This window comes from Amaranthus tricolor, chromosome 16 (assembly GCF_026212465.1).
Source record: "Amaranthus tricolor cultivar Red isolate AtriRed21 chromosome 16, ASM2621246v1, whole genome shotgun sequence".
Classification (NCBI taxonomy): Eukaryota; Viridiplantae; Streptophyta; class Magnoliopsida; order Caryophyllales; family Amaranthaceae; genus Amaranthus; species Amaranthus tricolor.
The window spans coordinates 3,017,501-3,031,936 of record NC_080062.1 but is presented as its reverse complement, the minus strand read 5'-3'; the positions used below and the strand labels follow the sequence as shown (position 1 = coordinate 3,031,936).

At 31.3% G+C, this 14,436-nt stretch overlaps 2 protein-coding genes across 3 annotated transcripts; both read right to left on the bottom strand.

Moving 5' to 3' along the window:
- Positions 1 to 290: 290 nt before the first annotated feature.
- Positions 291 to 3,095, bottom strand: LOC130803268 (uncharacterized). Its single transcript, XM_057667470.1, has 6 exons — positions 2,700 to 3,095; positions 2,464 to 2,550; positions 2,319 to 2,381; positions 1,618 to 1,719; positions 831 to 1,077; positions 291 to 728 (listed from the first exon to the last, which is right to left on the bottom strand). Exons 1-6 carry the CDS (start codon positions 2,775 to 2,777, stop codon positions 616 to 618), a joined length of 690 nt encoding a protein of 229 aa, XP_057523453.1. The 5' UTR covers positions 2,778 to 3,095; the 3' UTR covers positions 291 to 615.
- Positions 3,096 to 5,992: 2,897 nt separating this feature from the next.
- Positions 5,993 to 9,636, bottom strand: LOC130802914 (scarecrow-like protein 33). Of its 2 annotated transcripts, XM_057667030.1 has the most exons (3): positions 9,572 to 9,636; positions 6,819 to 9,270; positions 5,993 to 6,388 (listed from the first exon to the last, which is right to left on the bottom strand). In XM_057667030.1, the coding sequence occupies exon 2, from the start codon at positions 9,257 to 9,259 to the stop codon at positions 6,911 to 6,913; it is 2,349 nt and encodes a 782-aa protein (XP_057523013.1). In that variant the 5' UTR covers positions 9,260 to 9,270; positions 9,572 to 9,636; the 3' UTR covers positions 5,993 to 6,388; positions 6,819 to 6,910. The 2 variants fall into 2 exon arrangements, with proteins under 2 accessions (XP_057523013.1, XP_057523014.1); XM_057667031.1 differs by having other exon boundaries at positions 6,819 to 9,573.
- Between the last annotated feature and the right edge of the window lie 4,800 nt (positions 9,637 to 14,436).

The following is a 14,436-nucleotide window of genomic DNA, read 5'->3' as shown; positions in this document are numbered from 1 at the left end:
TTTAAAGTACAAAAGTAGATTTTTTTAATCAACTTAGATGTGGTATTCAATCAAAATTGAAATTGTCTCGTGATAAAACCATCTTAAATGAAAAATTATGATATTTTTAGATCCCAACTGTAAACTTGACAGGTGATTTGTAAGTAAGGGGGTCGTGGCCAACGCACTGTACATAATTCACCAACTAATTCGTTTTTTGAATTCGCAATTAGCTTAAAATAGCCCAAAATTGACCATAATTTACTTTTTCAAATTCGCGATTCTCAAAGAGATTAACGAATCATGTGACATTGAGCCAACCTATCCCACTTGCATATAAGAAAGGCATACGGAAAATCAATAGCTTTGGCATGAAATCAGACTCGCTGATGTTTTTTCATGCTGTTTTCAGGCACCAGTCTAAGAAACCGGTTCATAGTCATTGGGGCGGACCTACATTCGTCAAGTATCTCTTCCACGAGCAACAACGCCATGAACAATATAACACTTACATTGCAAGACATACACTAATTAGCCATTACATTTACGACAGTCGCATTTAAAATCATAAACATTGAAGCTAATGTAGCAAAATCAAGTCCCGTTCTCCTCACTAACCTTCGATTACAAGCATTGTCATGGTACCAATCCTTGACATATCAAATAAATTTCTCGTGAAGTCGATCTTGTGGCTTTTGGTCTTAGCCATGACGCCTTTTTGAAGAGTGGTTTGCAAATTTGATTAAATTCTACAATCAGCGAATAATGATGATAGAACATACGAAAATGATGTTAAGAACAGCTATTTGCAGTAGAAAAACCGGTTTGTTGATGGAAAATTGGAAGCTTACCTCGCATGTCTTCGCTCTCCAACAACTTAATCACAAGGTTGCCCCCGGGAAGCAATATACCATTGTCGTCTTTAGGGACTGATGGCTCGTCATTCTCTTCTTTTGTCTCCGCGTCTTGTGCAAGAACAGCGCTTCCAACAGCAAGGTCGAGAGCTCGCATGCCTAACTCAGCTGATAAGGCTGCGTCTTTCGTTTTGATTCCAGAGACTAAGGGACACATATCTGATAGAATAACGGAAAAACCCTTCTGCATAAGTCATAAACATGAGTAAGTCTATAAGAGTTTTACCATAAGCATACACACATGTAAATAAGGACATTGAACGAAGTCGAACATATTATTACTAATATCTACAATGATTAGTGAAACATAATTCGCTACCTAGTTTGCCTTTTGGATTCGCAATTCGCTCAAAATGGTACCAAAAAAGCCTAAAACCGACCATAATTCGTTTCTTTTGATTCGCAACGCAATTAGCGAATCATGTGACACTGGCAATGACACTGAAAAGATTCAGGTTACCGATTTTGAGATGGAAGCAATGGTATCTCCTCATTAAGCGTTTACCTGCGATATTGACAGACAACAACAGATGCTCTAAACAATACAACATAATTCACTTTTTTTCAATTTTCAATTTGGAAAGAGCTTATCGAATCCTGTGACACTGTTCTAGACGCTCAATGGCTTCATAGGCGTTCAGTCTAGCACGAAATATATCATCACAATGTAAATTTGTAGAAGTTAGCCAAGACAAAAACAGTGATAGTTTCACAAGAAGTATACCTTAGGGGAATGTGACCTGATATGGTCCTTAGAAAGGTTCATAACATCACCACAAACTGTCTGGACTCTGGCATCACAATGAGTGGAAGGAACTTTCACCTTCTGCTCTGTGCAAAAATACAAATTTAAACTACACATTAGAAATCCAGTCATCGTCCATTCTTGATAAAGTCAAAGATTTACAGTTCTTTTGGTTTCGGATCATAATGCAGTATACTTGTTCTTATTTATGTTATTGCATTTGAACCTTTTTGATAATACACATTAGAAAATAGAAATCCCGTAATTGTACATTCTTGATGGAATTAAAGATTTACAGTTCTTTTGTTTCGGATTATAATGCACTCTACTTGTTCTTATTTATGTTATTGCATGTGAAACTTCTTGATACACATTGGAAATTAGAAATCCCATTCTTGATGGAGTCGAAGATTTATAGTTCCTTCGTTTCGAATTATTATGTACTCCACTTGTTCTTATTTATGTTATTGCATTTGAACCTTTTTCATAACCCGGAACAAGCCTATATGGGAGTCATTCTATGACGTGGGGGTAATCAAATTAAAAATCCCAAATCTTCAAATACATAAATTAACATTAATTCTGCATTCCAATCTTCTAAAACTCAATGCAAAACAGCTTAAAAACTTCAATCTTATCAGAAAATGAATAAATGAAGTTAACCCATAATTCAAATTTACCTTCAAATCAATACCAACAACAACCCCACCATTTTTGGGAGGACCCAAACTTTGACAAGCTACCTGTTAAAAATTAAACATAATCAAGCTCACCAACTGTTCGACGAAATGCATCACAGAAAAAGCCGAGAAAAAGCAAAATAACCTGAAGCCAAGCACCAGGTGCACAACCAAGATCAAGTACAGATGAACCTGGTTTTATCAATTTGAATTTCTCTTGTAATTGTAGCAACTGTTCTTTCCATCAAATTCACCCACCAAAAGATGAAAAAAAAAAAAAAAAAACATAAAGACCAGAAATTTAAAGCATTTTTGAATTTCTGTGTATGAATAAATGATATAGTAATGGGGGTTAGTATGATTTAATGAAGAAAAAGAGACCTTGAAGGCAGAACGAGCAACATAACCAAGGCGTTGAGCTTCTCTGTAGAAAAAATCCGGAATTCCTGCACCACTCATTTTGTTTGTTTTTGGGTTCGAGGGATTATGGCTTAGGCCTTGACTTAAGAGTATGAGCAAATCTCATAGGAGTATATGAGCATGTCTGATGGATTCTAAAAAAAGTAATTTTTTTGGTTTTTATATATAGCTGACAAAAGTTTTTTATTCACATGGTGACTCCAAGAGCTATTCCAATGGTTAGGATTTTTTGTTTGATTGAAATATTTTATGTCAAAAACTTTCACGTCAAAAATTGATTTGGATGAAATGGAAATGTAGAGAGAGATTTGTGAGGAAATTTTTTTTGAACACCAATGAGAGTCCTCTAAACTTTGACTTTTTCACTTGCTAAATTAAATGTTATGTTTTTTGTTAGATTTATGTTATTACTCCCTCCTATTCAGCTTATGTGTCTCATTTTTTTTTATGGTCAAGTCACCTTAATTGTCCCATTTTTATTTTTGGTATGGGTTTTTGACTTTTATGCCCTTAGTAACTTTATCCTATTTTCAATTATACCCCCATTACCCATACTAATTTTCCTCCTTTACATTAAAAAAACCCATAATACCACTCTCTTTCCTACCCTTAGGGTCCCACTTTTGACTCTCCTTAAAATCTGTAAAAAGTCAAATGAGACTACTAAGGTGAATAGGAGGGAGTATTACCCATTGTAAAGATTTTTTTTTTAATTACAAAAGTTGGGATCATCATTATGAGACACGTTTTTTAAAAATATTTTCGAAATAAGTATCTAATGAAATAAAGAAGTTAACCATTTGTTTACCACATGAAAAAGTTGAAAGCTCAAGGTTAATAATGCGAATTTAAAAAACGTTTGTCTACCGTGTAGAAAAGTATGACGTGTTAAACATTATATACAACTAAAAGTTAGTATATTAAAATATTAAAGTGATTATTTTAATTAATTTTACTGGACTGTATAACACAATTTGAGACTATGTTATGTTAAGATCGTTTTAAAACTAAAGTAAGAATTGTATGTACTTTTTATAGGCTTATAGCAAATTATACAAAATTGTGCTTCTTCTATAAGAGTAGTTTTTAGTTGGGGAATAAAGAGTCTTGAGAGTTGGGAGCAGTGTTGTAAGTCAAAAGTATCACCTCTTAAAAACAATTATTCTTATTTATACGTCTTCTGTTTTTAATTTCAATTTTGATATTTTCTTTACTTTCATATATTTTTCTCAAATAAAATTTTTAAATTTTAAAGTTACATATAAATTGTGATTTCTCATCAATCTATATAAAAAAACATATTTATATAAATTCTTAATAGATCTGTTATATTAATTTTTTAAAAAATTTTAGAAACTCATAATTTAAATTATTAGTCTTATAAGTTTTAATTGAACGTAAAAACAGAGGATGAAAAAGTTTTAATTATTTTTTTTTTGCTGATAAAAGCATTACTATTAAATACTAATGCCGCAGCCAGCTCCAATAACTTGCACAATGCACAATTGATTGATTATTAAATTTTTTTTCTTTTTTTTAGATACTATTTACCAAATTACTCCTAGTATTTTATTTTAAGTCTATAAATTAAAATATAATCAATTGAGATCTTATTAACTTGTATCAATGTAAATTATATTAATATCAACTTTTTTAAATTTTTAGCCAAAAATAATTACTGATATTTAGGACTTGACAAGCGATAGAAGTAATTAATTTTTTCTATTACCTATTTATTTAATTTTTTTCTAACATTTCAACCCTAGTCCAAATTGTTTTGTGTTTTGATGGTAATTTCTCCCATGTTTTCTTGGTGCTATTTATTTCTCATTTTATAAAGACTCTCTCAATCTGAAGGTTTAAGTTGATTGTGCATATTTCTTTTCTCCTTTCCCTCGAAAAGAACGGAAATATTACATCCGGAACACTAGGTTAATGACCATGATTATGATTATGACCATTTAGAATTGAAATATTGCATCCGCAACTATGCATGCCAAACCAAATGGAACTATTGATTAAAACATGAGTGAGTATTAGATAGAGCAGATAATTGATTAGTTGAATCTTTAGATGTGAAAGAATATCCAGACTATAAATACTAAAAAATATTAAAATAAATTTAGAAGAAATATATTAAGATCATAATTATTATAAAAATATTAAAATAAAGTTAGTAGATAATATATAGAAGACCATAAACATTAAAATATTAAAATTTAAAAAACCAAGAAAAAAATAATATAAAGAAAAAAAAATTAGGAGAACAACAAATGAAAATACCTTAAAATGAAAAAAAAGAACAATAAATAGGAACAGATAGAGTATTAATTAGGTGATATTTTTTGATTTAAATTTTCTTTTTGTTGTTAAGATGATATTTATGATCTGATATTTAATTAACTTTAAACTAAAGCGTTGACACTTAATTAGTTAATCTACATTATCTTTCAATTAGTTGAATGGTGATAGAAGCAGTGAAGTCATTACTCACGAATCAAAAAATTAAATACAGAAAAAAATAAAAAACGAAAAAAGATAAAAAAAAATATAACACAATCACTCTTATTAGAATATCACCTTAATGTAAAGACCCCTTATACTCATCAAATATGTACTATTTTCATCTTAGTTTGTTCAACCAAATTCACCTATGTTTTTCGGCTTGTTTTCTAATCGTCACGAACTCAAATAATTAACTCGTTTTTCTAATTAATTCCTTTTAAATTGTATAGCTATTCTTATGAGAACCGTCTCTCGACGAGCTGAACAAGAGAAACTCATATGCTAATAATTTGTATTAGTTGGGTTATTTAACTCATATATAAAGTGCATTTACAGTGAAACTGTCTCACATAAGAATTGGTGAAAATTATAAGTCATCACCTAAAGACAGTTAATGTATATACGTCGGCCCGATAAATATTATCTCACCATAAAATCATCTCATTTAAGAACTTGTGATTTTTATATAGTCATAACTTACACTTTTCTCAATTCTCCGCTACATATTTAACTTACATTTTTAATTACATCCTAATAATCGTCTCACTTTCTCATTAAATATCATTTTACCCATTTTTTTCTTAATTTTTCAACCAATTATCTTCAAGGAAAAATTAGTAGAACGGAGCTGAGTCCGGCCGGCATTAGGACGAAAACAACATAAATTTGTACTTTGGTAAATCATTCTTCATTCATAATTCAAGTCATTAGAAGCTAACTTTACACCACCACACCCACAAACACAATTATTTGTCCATATAAACCATAAATAAAAAGGTCCTTTAATAAGTTGAATGAATTTTAGTACATTCAAAAACATACATTTATATATCAAAAAAATATTTATACATCTGGATTAAGGAAAAAACATGAATATTTAAAAGCCTTTAACTAACTTGGATGATACAAGTTCAAATATTGGTTAATAGCCTTTAACCAACCAAAAGTTGCATTGCATTTATCTAATGCACAAAATGTATTTTTCCTAGACAAAAAACAAAGCCAAATTCAAATTTATCAGATAAATTTCCAACTGATTTTTCTGCCTTTCGATATTAAGCTTTACCTCGTGTGCCGCTTTCGTCTCAAAGATTCCTCGGCTTCATTTTGCCATACACGATTCCTTTGCGTGAAGGGTCGAACTTCTGCAAATGCTCAACCACGCGGAGAGATAGATGTAAGTTAGCTAGCAACTTAACGAGCAGTATTTCATCATCATCACATCCAGTATATCCCGCTCATAGGATCTATGGTCAGGCTCTAGAGAGGGAAGAAAGACGGCAACTCATACCCATAAAGGAGAGTACGGTCAAAGAATCCCTCTCGGCTCAACAAAATTGACTAGCAGCATTTAATAACTGATATAATGAATAATCACTAGTGCATGGGTTGCACATAGACTCAGGAATTGCCAGGACTATATAGTGAATTTATTGTCATTTCGAGGAGCTAATAAAAAGACTAATGATCAAATTTTTTGTACTCCATTCATTTCAGTTTTTTTGTCGTCTCAACCAGCAAGTCTAAAAACAATGCAAAATGGAACAAATTAGGTGAATAAGATTTTGGGTTTACCTTCTGCCAAGTCCTTGATCTCGGAAGCACGTATATATCAGAACTCAGGGGTCGAGCTGCTATACAAATTTCCCGATCACACATTATTGGCGCTAGAAATTTGGGAACCTGGGCTTCCAATTTGTGAGTGCATAGACGATTCTACCTTTCCATCCGAGTAATAACCAATGCCCGTCTTCATCAATTGAGAAATCTTTGTGATAAACAGATTTAACCCTCTTTTTTGCCATAGCCACTATCTCGGGTTTTAATGGAAGTTGATTGAACCCAATCCTTTCATTTCGTACTTGCCATTGCTTGTATGTCTCTGGTCTTTCTATCCTCTCCAAACCCTCACAAGCAATCACGTTCATCGCTTGTCGACCAAATATCTCTCGCTCAATCAGAATCCTTTCTGGAATATCCCGAGGAAGATTAGTGTCGATCATATCAAAGAGAGTTGAAAAATGGAAGAGACCCTCACGGAATCTAGTGATGAAGAACGGGGAATTGAATGCTCCGTTAACAGCACCTTGTATGAATATAGCGGGTTTTATCTGCCTTACGAGGTTAAGAACCATATCTCTCGGGCAATCCACCATTGCCGTTTCCTCGGGTATATACTTAAACCTAAACAAACAGTTCACAACAAGCAACTCATTGGTATCAAGCTTGAGGTCTTCGACAGTGACCGTTTCCCACTTCTTCGCCACAGCATTGAACTCAAACGGGATATTAAAAGACTCCGCATAGTTTTTCAATCGACGCCCTGTCTCCTCTAGCCGTTTGGATGGTCGAAACCCTGGTTGTGGAAGATCAATACCAGTAATACGAATATTCGGGGGCCCACCAGGTCTTGACGAAAGACGCTGGAATAGACAAGGCCATTGGAAACCATAGACCATACCGATATCAATTATATGGAGTCGTGTTGCTTTCTCAGCAACTTCCGTAATCGTTCTATTCGAGAAGAAATTTCCAATTTTCTTAAAGGGACATACAGCTAAAAACATGTGGTATGCTCGTAAGATATCGACAGCACAGGCAGGGCCGGTAAGGAGACATTTATATATCGGGGTTCCTACACCCGCAAGACGTGCCTCTAGACCATCGGCAAAATAGTGAGCCATTCGTTGATTTCCATCTCCTGTAGGAGAAGAATGTTGTCGTATTTGTTGAAGCAAGTCATTTGCACTCCTTTGATCGTTCGACCCGACAGCTTGAGCACATAAGCTTAAGAGTGATCTTAAATCTATTACTTCTCTCTTGCCTTTTCTCCTACCACGACCTTTCCCGCTATTAGACCCTTTTGCTTGATCGATTTGCGCGTTTTTTTTTAGTTCACTCTGTAAAGCTTCCCGAAGAACAGCATCATGTTTACCTCCACTACACAATAACACCCTATCCCACATTTCCGACCTCTTAACCGCTTCATCGGAAATGAATGAATTGGCCGATTGCTTACTATCCCTCTTTTCTTCGGACACCACTTCATCACGATTTCGATTTTTCTTTCCGCTAAACACCCGAGCTAAACCCTCATTTTCACCTCTCTTCTCCAAATCAACTCCCGATGCCTTAGACACCACATTATCTAACTTCGGATAGGACCCATCAATTATCAAACCCGTATACAACGGATCCTTAGGAAGAAACTTCCTAGCTTCCTCTACCCCTTTCTGAAACTGCAAAATCGACTGACCCTCATTGAATATCTTAGACACATTAAGGGCACTCACCGGAGATTCTACTGTCGTATCCAAATAACCACCAACACTACTACCCAAACTCATCGATTTCTCAAAGTTGAATTCCAAAACACCATATTGCCTACCCGAATTACTCGATACACTATACGACTTTTGCAAAGGTGAGTTTGAGGAAGGCACGGAAAAATCAAGTATCGATGGAGGGTTATATTCAAAAGGGCTCACAGAACATGTCGGGTCCATAAACATGCTACTACTACTACTACCTCGACTATAACTATCACTAATACAACTACCAATACTACTATTAGTATTTAATCTATCATTCTCGACTAGGGGCAAATTATACAGATGATCTTGTACAGAAGGATATTGCTTCCCTATAACCTCATACAATGTTCTCTCTGCAGCTGCAAGAGCTGAAGGCTCGTGATTCAATCGAGCTTTTTCTTCCTCGTCTTCTTCCATAAGAACTTGATTAATATACTTAAGAACAACATCACTAAAATCATAATCTTCATGTAAAGATGAATCAAATTCTTGACCTACTGATGGCACAACTAAATTAAAATTAGGGTTTTGGGAATTTATGGGATTTGATTCTTGTAGTTTCACTGTATTTACAAAATTTGGGTGTAAATTGGGATCTTGCAGAGTATTAACAACACTATTATTAGGGTAAAATGGTACCTTCTGATCATTGAACTTGAATCGATGGAGTGTCCCAAATAATTCTTCTAATTGGGGATCCATTTGCACAAAAACTATGATAAATAAACAATCATTAAGTAAAAGAATTCAAATAATTGTAGAAAAAAGGAACAGAAAAAATTTTAAGCAGAAAAATTAAGAATTAACTATTAGGTATTTCAACATTTCAAAGCAAAAATCACCCATAAAACAATTTAATCCAACTTAAATAAAGATTATCATCAATACCCAGTTCATAAATTCAATTATTTCATACAGATTTTAGCCCAAAACCCAGAATAATTAATTGAAATTAAAATTTACATACAGTAAAAAGGCAAAAGGAAGAGTAATTAAAGGAAGAAAGATGCATACCTGAGCATAAATACAGCAAAAGAAGGGAGAATTAAAGGAAGCTGAAAAGGGTCAACTCTTCAAGTTAAAAACTTGAAAGAAAAATAAGTAGACGAGAGAAAAAAATATATAAGATATTAAAAAAAAATTTGATATTAATAATTCAACCTTTTATTTATCTATTGTAAATAATTTCACTTTTAAATTATTTTTTAATAATCTAACTTTTATCATATATATGCCTACAACATACCAAATTACTAATAAGAGCATGTTTGGATTGAGTGTAAATATTTAAAGGGTGAAAAAAAGTCAAAAATGAATTTGATAAATGGAAATTGGTGAAATTTGATTATTGTAGAGGTGGAAGAATAGTTGCAAAGTAAAGAAAAATAAAGGAAGCTCTCAATTTTGTGGGGTAAATATTTATCTAAGGGAGGATGGGGGTATGTATTACCTTCATAATAGGGGAAATCATCTTCTTTTTTCATCATTATTTTTATTACATGTTTATTTTATCTTCTTCACAATTTTTTCAACTACTTCGAATGCTCTCTGTTTGCTTTCATTTTATTAGTTTGACTTTATTTTCCTCCTTAAATATTTACACTCAATCCACGCATGCCCTAATAGGTACTAATAAGATATGTTGTCACCAAACTAAAACAAAGATAGAATTATTCATAGTGAACTAAGGGCAAATATTGAATTCTGAAAAAATAATCAAAAGGTGAGATTATTCACAACAGACGGGCAAAAGGTTGGATTATTAATGTTAATTTTTCCTATTAAAAAACCTTGCTAAGAAACAGCTTTATGCTATGTTTGGGAATGATGATTTCATTTGAAAATTTAAAATTTGAAATTAGCTCAAATTTATTGTTTGGCAAATCCAAAATTTTCAAATTTTAATTTAGATCAAATTCCACAGTTGTTTTTTAAGTAGTTAAAGTTGAGAATTTGAAAATAACTACCCAAACCTTGTCATTCTCAAATTCTTCATTCATAATTTCATAATTGAAATCCATAATTTAAAATTAAATACTTATTTCTAAACACTACATAAAAAAATTTGTTGATAAAGATATAAAATCAATTTTAAATAAATTTATTAAAGTTAGAATCAATTCAATGATTTGTTGATATAAAAGAGTTATAATAATAACGGTTAAAGTCTTAATTCTAAAAGATTGTGCGATAAAGAGTTATTTTAAAATAATTATTTTGTTAAGAATCATGAGTTAGTTTAGTGATTGAGGTTTTCTCTTTCGGCCTTTTACCTTTAATGTTGTTTAATTTTCACTACCTAATTAATTTTTTTCCTTACTCGTATGAATTCTAGCTAAATTTGTGATATAATAAAATATTTTGCTTAGAATTCTCTAGCTAAATTTGTTAAGAATCGTATGAATTCTCTAGTTTATCCTATAATAAAAAAAAAATTATTTTGCTTAGAATCATGGCTAGATTTGTGATATAAGTTCAATTCTAGCTAAATAAAATATTTTGTTAAATTTAAAATTTATCACAGAGTATATGTCAAAATATATTGTATTGAGTATCATAATTTATTTTGTTATTTGTTATAACTCTTTAAAATATAATTTTATGTCTATCAAGAGGTTCGTTAGCAGTTGTTAATATACACCCTCCGTTTCTACATGTTCTTCTCAAATAAAATTTACAAATTTTAGTATTAAATATTAACTATAATGTCTTATTGATCTATATGAAAAAACATATTTGCGTGGATCTTGATAGATTCGTCTCAATATATATGTTCTAAATATCAACTTTTTAAAATTTTTTAAAAAAACCCACAATTAAAATTATTTGACTTTTTAGTTTACATTGAAATCTATACAAAAAGTGAATTGGAAAAACAATTGAAAACCGAAAGAGTATTTAAGTTATGCAAAAGAAGAAAAAACAGTTAGAAATTCCTAATCAATAACGATAATTCGTGAATCATCATAAAAAGACAAAGAAAATAAACAAAATATAAAAAGATAAAATTAAATCTCAAAATCCCTTCTCTTTTAAGTCATAACACAAATAACCGTGATTTACTCAGACGAACTAAAAACAGTTGATACTAATCAGAGAATTGGGAATTGGAATACTTGGAAATCTAATGACTCACACAGTAACCAAAAAAAAAGGGTTGATTATGGAGTACTAATCATATTAAATTAAGGAAAATAACTCGAATTTTTAAGCAAACCCACTATCCTAAGTGCACTTTGTCGTGTGTGCTTAAGCACTAACGTTGTCCTTAATGGTTTTATTTAATGTAGGACTTGCTATTTGCTGTCTAATTTTGATTGGTTGATTACTTGTTACTCACTCTGTCCTACTTAACACAATTTCTCGTGGGAGATTGTATTTTTAGAGATCATTTTTAATTAGACCGACCCATATAAGAAAATATAGAGTAAGAGTAGGCATTAAGTTTTAATAGACTGGACTTGAGAGTCGTCTCTCAGAAAAAAGATCTTTCAGAAGACCGACTGCCTACTTAATTTGTATCTATTTTCACTTTGGATTGTCACACTCAATTTAAATCATTTATTTATTTGTAAATATATCTAACCGTCTTCTTTTAACTTCAAGCACACATTTAAACTCCTTTTTAATATCAATCTATACTATTATTTTTCATTTAATATTACATTTTTACAACTATTAATAATTTTTTACCATCAAGAACGATAAAAAGAATATGTTGGCTAAGTGAATAATGACAATTTGTAATATTGATAGATCACTCTTATATAGAAAAATTTAATAGAGTGGAGTTTTTATAATTTTAATTTATCATTTTTATTTTATTAATATTGTCTTTTTGTGACAAATCGCAATGATAATTGATTAGAAATTTCTAAAAAAAATCCATCTATCATGTGAAAAGTATAGGAATATAGAATGATATGATATGATGGTTGATTGTTTGTGTCAAACTTTAACAATTCAATAATTCTTCACTTTGACTTTACTAGTGGTTAATATAATAGTGACATATTTAAATAAAAAAAGTAGAATTTGTGCTAAACTTAAGGTTTAGTAAAAAAAAATATAGAACTTCACAAAAAAAAAAGATTAAGTCAAATAATATTAAGAATAATAAAAAAATAAGTATTCTCTATATCCTTAAAACAGTAGATTCTATGTGAGGCTGCCGCATGTATGGGACCGACACAACTCATTAAAATAATTTTTATATATCAATTTTAAGCCTTAAAATACTTATTTGAAAACCCATACTCTAAGTCTTAACCATCATTCTCCAAAGGCTAAACTTTATTTTTATAACTATTTTCTCCAATCGTCAAAATGTTTATTAAAGCCTCTACTCCAAGACCGAACCTTCCTTGACCAGAGTTTGAATAACTACTCCAAGTCTCCAAGACTTAAAATGTCTACTTCAAGAAATATTATGACATTGTGTCCCTTTTATTGTTATTACTAAGAGCAAACAAAATAATTTTTTGCTTATTATATTCGATCTTTCTCAAGAGGGAACCATTAAAACCCAAGCAAAGAGACCCAAAAATGTATAGTCAATTAGTCAGGGAAAGACCCAAGATAAATCCTTTTGGGCTCAGGAAATGGGAAACTAATGGGCTTTAAGCAGTGCACGGTGGGCAATGGGCATCTTTTGGGCTGTATTGGTCCTATTAATAGAACAATTTTTTTAGGTTCGCAAATTTTTGCATAAAACAGTCTCACCATAAAATATGTCTGATATTTAGGTTAAATAGTCTAATAGTAAAAAATTTTAGTTTATGGGACTTCTTGTTTAAAGTTGTTTCATTATGAGACAGTCTCATACAACACAGGCTGACTAGCCTCGATTTCCAATTCCCACTCCTTTTTTTGGGATTATTTGCATTTTACAATGTGATCTAGCTATTTAAATAAACATAAATTCTTTACTCAAATATATATATGTGTATTCTTAAATGCGACATCTCATATACATTTAATGTGTTAAAGTGATCACATAGAAATGTACTAGTTATATTGGCCTGTTTCATGGTGAGACGGTCTCATGCAATACGAGCTACAAAATATATCGATTTAACCGATTTTTTTTCTTCCAAGACATCCACGCAACTCTTATTGGAATTTTTCACAACCTTTTAAGTCCAAAATTTTCAACTCAACCAAAAATTGAAGTTGATAATTTAGCCCCTAATATATATTATAGGAGTATAATCTTTCACGACTCCTCACAAGGAAGTCCTTCAGGCTTAAAGTGTGGATACATCACAAGTCTTCATTATAATTGACACTAATAATATCACTTGAAAGAAGAGATAAATGAGATTTGAATCAGTGAACTAAATTCTGATATCATATTACTAAACAAACTCAATTAAAATTTTAAATAAACCAAAAATAAAAGTTTTTTAAGGGCATGTTTAGATTGAGTGTAAATATTTAAGGGGAGAAATAAAGCCAAACTAATGAAATGAAAGCAAATAGAGATGCATTTGAAGTAGTTGAGATAGTTGTGAAGAAGATAAAATGAACATGTAATGAAAATAATGAAGGAAAAAAAGAATGATTTCCCCTATTATGGAAGTAATGCATTCTCTCATTCTCCTCTAGGATAAATATTTACCCCACAAAATTAAAAGCTCCCTTCATTTTTCTTCACTTTGCAATCATTCTTCCACCTCTACAACAATCAAATATCACCAGTTTCTCATTTATCAAATTTATTTTCTTATTTTGATTTTTTTTCATCCTCTTAAATATTTATATCCAATGCATACCCTAAAAAGTAATTGCATGTCATCATAAAATACAGAAAACAGATCTAGATTTTGTTTAATGATGGGTCCAATCCACACTCTTCCTTGAGCAAACTTTATAAACTC